This window comes from Oncorhynchus kisutch, linkage group LG15, assembly GCF_002021735.2.
Source record: "Oncorhynchus kisutch isolate 150728-3 linkage group LG15, Okis_V2, whole genome shotgun sequence".
NCBI lineage: Eukaryota > Metazoa > Chordata > Actinopteri > Salmoniformes > Salmonidae > Oncorhynchus > Oncorhynchus kisutch.
The window spans coordinates 81,816,253-81,826,404 of record NC_034188.2 but is presented as its reverse complement, the minus strand read 5'-3'; the positions used below and the strand labels follow the sequence as shown (position 1 = coordinate 81,826,404).

Sequence of the window (10,152 nt, the reverse complement as noted above, 5' to 3'; positions counted from 1 at the left end):
GACCTGTGTTGTACACTGTAGGGCCAGACACTGGACATGCGTTACTCTGTTCAAGTGGCCAAACCTAAATAAACATACCTTTGTCCTTCCTTGAACTATCACAGCTCTGACAAAGTTGGCTCAAGGTCTCCGCCATGATTTCACGTGTTCCACTTAAATGACACATACCAGAAATAGCCGTTTCACACGGGAAATGTTGAATAATTTGTATTGGGCCAGTCCCAATACCCTGCTCCAGAGCATGGCCATCTAATCCTGAGCTAAGGTTGGTATTACCCCACAACAGTATATACAAGTGTGAAAGAAAACTGCCAGTGTGAAAATCCCTCGTCATGTCAGTGCTGCACTCAAGGAGGGAATGAGAAAAGGCAAAACTTTGGATATATTTGTACAGGACCCCATTTGATCATATCCCTGAAGCATCAAAGGTTGTTGTTTTGGCCTCCCGGGTGGCGCAGTGGTCTAGGGCACTGCATCGCAGCGCTAGCTGTGCCACCAGAGACTCTGGGTTCGCGCCCAGGCTCTGTCGCAACCGGGAGGTCTGTGGGGCGACGCACAATTGGCCTAGCGTCGTCCTGGTTCGGGAAGGTTTGGCCGGTAGGGATATCCTTGTCTCATCGCGCACTAGCGACTTCTGTGGCGAGCTGGGCGCAGTGCACGCTAACCAAGGTCGTCCGGTACACGGTGTTTCCGCTGACACATTGGTGCGGCTGGCTTCCGGGTTGGATTCGAGCTGTTAAGAGGCTTGGTTGGGTTGTGTATCGGAGGACGCATGACTTTCAACCTTCGTCTCTCCCGAGCCCGTAAGGGAGTTGTAGCGATGAGACAAGATGGAAACCACGAAATTGGGGAGAAAAAGGGGGTAAAATTTTTTTAAGGTTATCGTTTTAATAGTTTTTTATTTTATTTGTCCACTGTCCTGTAGATAAATCTCAATCATGTTTGCGTCCTCTCCATGCCTCCTCCTTAAAACGCATTGGAGGAGAAGATCTGAGGGAGGACCTCAAGGGAATACAATTGAGATTTACCGTTTAGCTCGTCTTGTGTGCGTTTTAACACAGCGGGTGTGAATGTCAACAAGTGAGTGTGTGTGTAGGTGCATCAAACAGGAACAGTAAACACACACCTGAAATAGAAACAGGAAGTATTTAATAAATTTGCTGAAAGCAGACGGTCGCCATGGTGACTGAATGGGTCCAATACTGACCAATAACAGGGCTCAACAAAACTGACTAATGACGCTTTAGGAACTCAGAACGGCCAATCAACAGTCAAAGCAGGTCTTCAGATGGTATGGAAAAGTCCAGCTAGAAGTTAGAATGAATGGAAACCTAATAGGGCTGGGACCTCACCGTACGACATTATCTCACAATTAAAAAGATTGAGAACAAGCTATAGGATGAAAAATAAGAGTTTAGACACAGGTTCAGCCAGCTAAAGCTTCCTCTATTCTGAACAGGCAGTGTATTGGCAGCCCAGGGGTCCATCGTCAGGACCAGGTGTGAAGAACTATGGGTAAGTTAATCATACATTCACAGCTCACTAGCCAATAAGAAACATGAACATTGTCCAAAGGGGCGGGGTTAAAGCTATCGCCGGCCACTCCTACTGGAGCCTTTAAACGGGTCAAAGTCCTCCTGAGAGAGAGAAGGGAGGTTAGACAGACACACACTACAACCGGCATATTTCAGTCGTCTCACAGGTCTAATACCTCATCATCGTCGTCATCAAATGTCACTCCTCTGTATGATTGGCTCTGACTCTGGGAGCCCCGCCTACTGGAGGAGGAAGAGGAGGTCGTCCTAGAACACAAAACGCAGAACCGTTAGTGGTCCAATGCAGCTGTTTTTTACTCTTATCAAATCATTACAGGGTAACAGTTAGGTGCCTTACTGTGATTCTTTTACATTAAACTGGTCCAAAAAAAAGAAACAAAAATAGCTTATCAAAAAGCTATATTTCAAGCAAGAATTTAGCTAGAAGTGGTCTGAGTGAGGAGCCTAATGGGAGGGAAATGCAACCTGAAAACTAGCTGTTATTGGTCTATAAACTCCAACCATGCAAAATAAGCTGACATTTCAAACAGCTCTAACACTAAAAAGGAAATGTATAGAAAACAGAAAACCACGTTTATGACTGCACTGCCCCTTTAACACCCTCTACAAACAGATCACTAATCAATGTCCAAATCCTACACAAAACACACTTTCCTACCTCTGTGTTGGTCGTGATGCAGGTGTTGGTCTTGATGCAGGCTTCACAAAGGAAACATCGTCAGAGTCATCATCATCAATGGTTATCTAGAGATGATGGAGGAGGGAGGAGAGATGGAAGATGAGGGAGGAGAGATGAGGGAGGTGGGATGGAAGATGAGGGAGTAGAGATGAGGGAGGTGAGATGAAGGAGGAAGAGGGAGGAGAAGAAAGGAGAGATTGAGATGGAGGAGGAGAGATGGAGGAGAGATGGAGATGGAGGAGAGATGGGAGGAAGGAGAGATGGGAGGAAGGAGGGAGGAGAGATGGGAGGGAGGGGGGAGGAGAGATGGGAGGGAGGGGGGAGGAGAGATGGGAGGGAGGGAGGGGGAGGAGAGATGGGAGGAAGGAGGGAGGAGAGATGGGAGGGAGGGGGGAGGAGAGATGGGAGGGAGGGGGGAGGAGAGATGGGAGGAAGGAGGGAGGAGAGATGGGAGGAAGGAGGGAGGAGAGATGGGAGGAAGGAGGGAGGAGAGATGGGAGGAAGGAGGGAGGAGAGATGGGAGGAAGGAGGGAGGAGAGATGGGAGGAAGGAGGGAGGAGAGATGGGAGGAAGGAGGGAGGAGAGATGGAAGGAGGGAGGAGAGATGGGAGGGGGGAGGAGAGATAGGAGAGGGGAGAAGAGATGGGAGGAGAGATGGGAGGGGGAGGAGAGATGGGAGGGGGAGGAGAGATGGGAGAAGAGATGGGAGTGGGAGGAGAGATGGGAGGGGAAGGAGAGATGGGAGGGGGAGGAGAGATGGGAGGGGGAGGAGAGATGAGGGAGGAGAGATGGGAGGGGGGAGGAGAGAGGGGGGAGGGAGGAGAGATGAGGGAGGAGGGAGGAGAGATTGAGATGGAGGTGAGATGGAAGGAGAGATGGAGGAGAGATGGAGATGGAGGTGAGATGGAGGAGAGATGGAGGAGAGATTGAGATGGAGATGAGATGGAGGAGGGGGGATGAGAGATGGGGGAAGGAGAGATTGAGAGGGAGGGGGAGGTGAGATGGAGGGGGAGGAGAGAGGAGAGATGGAGGAGGGAGGTAAGATGGAGGAGAGATGGAGGAAGAGGGAGGAGAGATGGAGGAAGAGGGAGGAGAGATGGAGGAAGAGGGAGGAGAGATGGAGGAAGAGGGAGGAGAGATGGAGGAAGAGGGAGGAGAGATGGAGGAAGAGGGAGGAGAGATGGAGGAAGAGGGAGGAGAGATGGAGGAAGAGGGAGGTGAGGACACCAACATTAGAACATCTATGTACAACACACACATTCACTTCAAGACCAGTAAGAAGGTCTATAAAAGCAAGCAGAGATGGGAGTGTGAGGGACTAACCTCATCTGTGTAAGATTTAGCCGCCACCGCCCCTCTGGATGGGCGCTGAGGTGGCGCCAGGAACGCTGCAGAATGGAGGGAGGAGAAAGAGGGAGGGATGGAAGATGAGTAGTAGATCAGTACAATAATACACACACACACACTTAGGTTTGAGAAACACAGCAGCCACTCACCATCCATGATGTTTCTGCCCTGGGTGGGGTTGACCACTGAGGCCTTCTGAGAACGGGCCCGACCTGCTGGCTTTGGCTCTGCTGCACCTAGACACACAGGCACAAATACATTCACACACAAAACGCACCCACACATACAAACAAATGCAGTCGTTAATATATACATGCATAAATATAATTTACCCTTTCTCATGAGTGAATAGATCTTGGAGAGAAACAAACCTCTTCCTCTCCTGGCTGTGGTTTGGCCCCTCCCCCTTCCCCTGCCACCCCGCCCCCTGCCCCTGGTGGGGGGAGGTGGGGCAGAGTCCTCGTCCGAATCCATGGAAACATCAGGCTCATCTGATAGGTCCAGGTCTTCGCCTCGCTCTATGCGGTGAGCTTTAGCTCTGTTGAGGGCCTACACAGAGAGGAGAGTACTGGTATGAACGTATACATGTGGTGTGTGTGTGTGTGTGTGTGTGTTCCTGACTCACCACCTGAACCTCTTCATCCTCCTCTGCAGTGTTTTTCTTAGATTCTCTGAAACGGCGAATCTGAGGAGAGAACAGGTTGCTGTGGTTACTATCATCTCTCCCCTCTCCACCTCCTGGTCAATCTCCTCTGTCAGTACTCCTCTCTGCTGCAGGTGTCTACCCCCATCTCTCCCCCTCATGGTCAATCTCCTCCTCTGTCAGTACTCCTCTCTGCTAGAGATGTCTACCGCCTCTCCCATTCCCCCCCATCTCCTCTGTACCTCCTGGTCAATCTCCTCCTCTGTCAGTAATCCACTCTGCTGGAGGTGCCTACCCCCTCCTCTGCACCTCCTGGTCAATCTCCTCCTCTGTCAGTACTCCACTCTGCTGGAGGTTACTACCCCCTCCTCTGTACCTCCTGGTCAATCTCCTCCTCTGTCAGTACTCCACTCTGCTGGAGGTGTCTACCCCCTCCTCTGTACCTCCTGGTCAATCTCCTCCTCTGTCAGTACTCCACTCTGCTGGAGGTGTCTACCCCCATCTCTCCCCCTCATGGTCAATCTCCTCCTCTGTCAGTACTCCTCTCTGCTGGAGGTGTCTACCCCCTCTCTCCATCCTCTGTACCTCCTGGTCAATCTCCTCCTCTGTCAGTACTCCTCTCTGCTGCAGGTGTCTCTGGGTTTTCTCCAGCTGGTATCTGATCAGTTCCTCGATGGCATCCTTCTCCTCCTTGTCCACATACTCCTGCACCGCCTTCCCCATGCCCTGCTCCGTCAGCAGGGAGAGCTGCACTGTCTACACACACAGTCATGTTAACACACATCCACACACACAGTCATGTTTACACACACACACAGTCATGTTAACACACACACAGTCATGTTAACACACACACACACACACACACAGTCATGTTAACACACACACACACACACAGTCATGTTAACACACACACACACACACACAGTCATGTTAACACACACACACAGTCATGTTAACACACATCCACACACACAGTCATGTTAACACACATCCACACACACAGTCATGTTAGCACACATCCACACACAGTCATGTTAACACACATCCACACCCACAGTCATGTTAACACATATCCACATCCACAGTCATGTTAACACACATCCACACCCACAGTCATGTTAACACACATCCACACCCACAGTCATGTTAACACACATCCACACACACAGTCATGTTAACACACATCCACACACACAGTCATGTTAACACACATCCACACACACAGTCATGTTAACACACATCCACAGTCATGTTAACACACATCCACAGTCATGTTAACACACATCCACAGTCATGTTAACACACATCCACACACACAGTCATGTTAACACACATCCACAGTCACGTTAAAACACGTCCACACACTCACTTGGGTTGTCCTTAAGAGGTCGACCGAATATGGTTTTTCAACGCCGATATCGATTATTGGAGGACCAAAAAAGGCTGATACCGATTATTTAAATGTATTTGTAAAAATAACAATTACAACAATACTGAATGAACACTTATTTTAATATAATACATCAATAAAATCAATTTAGCCTCAAATATATAATGAAACATGTTCAATTTGGTTTAAATAATGCAAAAATAAAGTGTTGGAGAAGAAAGTAAAAGTGCAATATGTGCTATGTAAAAAAGCTAATGTTTCAGTTCCTTGCTCAGAACATGAGAACATATGAAAGCTGGTGGTTCCTTTTAACACGAGTCTTCAATATTCCCAGTTAAGTAGTTTTAGGTTGTAGTTATTATAGGAATTATAGGACCATTTCTCTCTATACGATTTGTATTTCGTATACCTTTGACTATTGGATGTTCTTATAGGCACTTTAGTAATGCCAGTGTAACAGTATAGCTTCCGTCCCTCTCCTCGCCCCTACTTGGGCTCGAACCAGGAACACATCGACAACAGCCACCCTCGAAGCATCGTTACCCATCGCTCCACAAAAGCCACGGCCCTTGCAGAGCAAGGGGAGCAACTACTCCAAGTCTCAGAGCAAGTGACGTTTGAAACGCTATTAGCGCGCGAAAGTGCTGTTTAAATGAATGCTTACGACCCTGCTGCTGCCTAGCACCGCTCAGTCAGACTGCTCTATCAAATATCAAATCATAGACTTAATTATAACATAATAACACAGAAATACGAGCCTTTGGTCATTAATCTGGTCGAATCAGGAAACTAGCATTTCGAAAAAACTAAACGTTTATTCTTTCAGTGAAATATGGAACCGTTCCGTATATTATCTAACGGATGGCATCCCTAAGTCTAAATATTCCTGTTACGTTGCACAACCTTCAATGTTATGTCATAATTACGTAAAATTCTGGCAAATTAGTTCGCAACGAGCCAGGCGGCCCAAACTGTTGCATATACCCTGACTCTGCGTGAAATTAACGCAAGAGAAGTGACACAATTTCACCTGGTTAATATTGCCTGCTAACCTGGATTTCTTTTAGCTAAATATGCAGTTTTAAAAATATATACTTCTGTGTATTGATTTTAGGAAAGGCATTGATGTTTATGGTTAGGTACATGTTGGAGCAACGACAGTCCTTTTTCGTGAATGCGCACCACATCGATTATGTGCAACGCAGGACACGCTAGATAAACTAGTAATATCATCAACAATGTGTAGTTATAACTAGTGACTATGATTGACTGATTGTTTTTTATAAGATAAGTTTAATGCTAGCTAGCAACTTACCTTGGCTTCTTACTGCATTTGCATAACAGCCAGGCTCCTCGTCAGGCAGGTGGTTAGTGTTGGACTAGTTAACCGTAAGGTTGCAAGATTGAATCCCTGAGCTGACAAGGCAAAAATCTGTCGTTCTGCCCCTGAACAAGGCAGTTAACTCACCGTTCCTCGGCTGTCATTGAAAATAAGAATTTGTTCTTAACTGACTTGCCTAGTTAAATAAAGGTGTTAAAACATTTTTTCATTTTTTAAATAAATAAAAAAAATCACACAAAAAAATTGGCATCCAAAAATACAGATTTCAGCAGGAGTCGGGGCAAGAGCGGCCTCAGCAGAAGTCGGGGCAAGAGCGGCCTCAGCAGAAGTCGGGGCAAGAACGGCATCAGCAGAAGTCGGGGCAAGAACGGCATCAGCAGAAGTCGGGGCAAGAACGGCATCAGCAGAAGTCGGGGCAAGAACGGCATCAGCAGAAGTCGGGGCAAGAACGGCATCAGCAGAAGTCGGGGCAAGAACGGCATCAGCAATGTTTTGAAAATGTTTTGTTTGATAAAGTTCATATTTATATAAAAAAATCTGAGTTTACATTGTCGCATTACGTTCAGTAGTTCCAAAACATCTGGTGATTTTGCAGAGAGCCACATCAATTTACAGAAATACTCATCATATGTTGATGAAAATACAAGTACTAGGCATGGAACTTTAGATAAACTTCTCCTTAATGCAACAGTTGAGACAGATTTCAAAAAAGCTTTACCGAAAAAGCACACCATGCAATAATCTGAGTACAGCGCTCAGAGAACAAAACAGCCAAACAGATATCCGCCATATCGTGCAGTCAACAGAAGTCAGAAATAGCATTATAAATACTCACTTAACTTTGATGATCTTCATCAGAATGCACTCCCAGGAATCCCAGTTCCACAATAAATGTTTGATTTGTTCGCGCGTTTAGTACATAATCCAAAATCACGACGCACCGGCAAGTCCATGCGAAAGTTCAGACGAAAAGTTATATTACAGTTCGTAGAAACATGTCAAACGAAGTATAGAATCAATCTTTAGGATGTTTTTATCATAAATCTTCAATAATGTTCCAACCGGAGAAATGCAATGGAACAGAGCTCGCTCTCACGTGAATGAGTGCCACGAGCTCATGGCACTCTGCCAGACACCTGGCTCAAACAGCCCTTATGAGCCCCCACTTCACAGTAGAAGCTTCAAACAAGGTTCTAAAGACCGTTGATATTTAGTGGAAGCCTTAGGAAGTGCAATATGACCAATATCCCACTGTATCTTCAATATGGCATGAGTTGAAAACTACAACCTCAGATATCCCACTTCCTGGTTGGATTTTCTCTCAGGTTTTTGACTGCCATATGAGTTATGTTATACTCACAAACATCAGTCAAACAGTTTTAGAAACTTCAGTGTGTTTTCTATACAAATCTACTAATATGCATATATTAGCAACTGGGCCTGAGTAGCAGGAAGTTTACTCTGGGCACCGTATTCATCCAAGCTACTCAATACTGCCCTCCAGTCCCAAAGAAGTTAAGTGTGCCTTGAATTCTAAATAAATCACAGACAGTGTCGCCAGCATAGCATCCCCACACCATCACACCTCCTCCATGCTTCACGGTGGGAACCACACATGTGGAGATCTTCCGTTCATTTACTCTGAGTCTCACAAAGACACGGTGGTTGGAACTAAAAATCTCAAATTTGGACTCATCAGACCAAAGGACAGATTTCCACCAGTCTAATATCCATTGCTCATGTTTCTTGGCCCAAGCAAGTCTCTTCTTCTTAATGGTGTCCTTTAGTAGTGGTTTCTTTGCAGCAATTCAACCATAAAGGCCCGATTCACACAGTCTCCTCTGAACAGTTGATGTTGAGATGTCTGTTAGTTTTACATTTATTTGAGCTGCAATCTGAGGCTGGTAAATGAACGTATCCTCTGCAGCAGAGGTAACTGGGTCTTTCTTTCCTATGGCGGTCCTCATGAGAGACAGTTAACTCTAATGAACGTATCCTCTGCAGCAGAGGGAACTCTGGGTATTCCTTTCCTGTGGCGGTCCTCATGAGAGACAGTTAACTCTAATGAACGTATCCTCTGCAGCAGAGGTAACTGGGTCTTTCTTTCCTATGGCGGTCCTCATGAGAGACAGTTAACTCTAATGAACGTATCCTCTGCAGCAGAGGTAACTGGGTCTTTCTTTCCTATGGTGGTCCTCATGAGAGACAGTTTCATCATAGCGCTTAATGGTTTTTGCGACTGCACAATAAAAGTTATCGAAATGTTCCATATTGTCTGATCTTCATGTATTAAAGTAATGATGGACTGTCATTTATCTGTCATTTATGGACTGTCATTTATCATTTATCTTCGTGGCCCCATCCTCGGATGGGGCCACAGTGTCTCCTGACCCCTCCTGTCTCAGCCTCCAGTATTTATGCTGCAGTAGTTTATGTGTCGGGGGGCTGGGGTCAGTTTGTTATATCTGGAGTACTTCTCCTGTCCTATTCGGTGTCCTGTGTGAATCTAAGTGTGCGTTCTCTAATTCTCTCCTTCTCTCTTTCTTTCTCTCTCTCGGAGGACCTGAGCCCTAGGACCATGCCCCAGGACTACCTGACATGATGACTCCTTGCTGTCCCCAGTCCACCTGGCCATGCTGCTGTTCCAGTTTCAACTGACCTGAGCCCTAGGACCATGCCCCAGGACTACCTGACATGATGACTCCTTGCTGTCCCCAGTCTACCTGGCCATGCTGCTGCTCCAGTTTCAACTTCCACCTGACTGTGCTGCTGCTCTAGTTTCAACTGTTCTGCCTTATTATTATTCGACCATGCTGGTCATTTATGAACATTGAACATCTTGACCATGTTCTGTTATAATCTCCACCCGGCACAGCCAGAAGAGGACTGGCCACCCCACATAGCCTGGTTCCTCTCTAGGTTTCTTCCTAGGTATTGGCCTTTCTAGGGAGTTTTTCCTAGCCACCGTGCTTCTACACCTGCATTGCTTGCTGTTTGGGGTTTTAGGCTGGGTTTCTGTACAGCACTTTGGGATATCAGCTGATGTACGAAGGGCTATATAAATAAATTTGACTTGATTTGATTTGATCTTTGCTTATTTGAGCTGTTCTTACCATAATATGGACTTGGTTTTTTACCAAATAGGGCTATCTTCTGTATACCACCCTACCTTGTCACAACACAACTGATTAG

At 46.5% G+C, this 10,152-nt stretch overlaps 1 protein-coding gene across 4 annotated transcripts in view; it reads right to left on the bottom strand.

The window, feature by feature from the left end:
* Positions 1-1,127: 1,127 nt before the first annotated feature.
* The window catches only part of mre11a (MRE11 homolog A, double strand break repair nuclease), a 20,522-nt gene continuing 11,497 nt past the window's right edge, over positions 1,128-10,152 (bottom strand). For all 4 annotated transcript variants that reach the window (XM_031791181.1, XM_031791179.1, XM_031791180.1 and 1 more), the window contains 8 exons: positions 4,811-4,981; positions 4,208-4,267; positions 3,954-4,131; positions 3,732-3,818; positions 3,559-3,623; positions 2,215-2,300; positions 1,712-1,802; positions 1,128-1,637 (listed from right to left, as the gene is read on the bottom strand). In XM_031791181.1, coding sequence (XP_031647041.1) covers positions 1,590-1,637; positions 1,712-1,802; positions 2,215-2,300; positions 3,559-3,623; positions 3,732-3,818; positions 3,954-4,131; positions 4,208-4,267; positions 4,811-4,981 — 786 coding nt within the window. In that variant the 3' untranslated portion in view covers positions 1,128-1,589. The remainder of the gene's footprint in view (positions 1,638-1,711; positions 1,803-2,214; positions 2,301-3,558; positions 3,624-3,731; positions 3,819-3,953; positions 4,132-4,207; positions 4,268-4,810; positions 4,982-10,152) is intronic.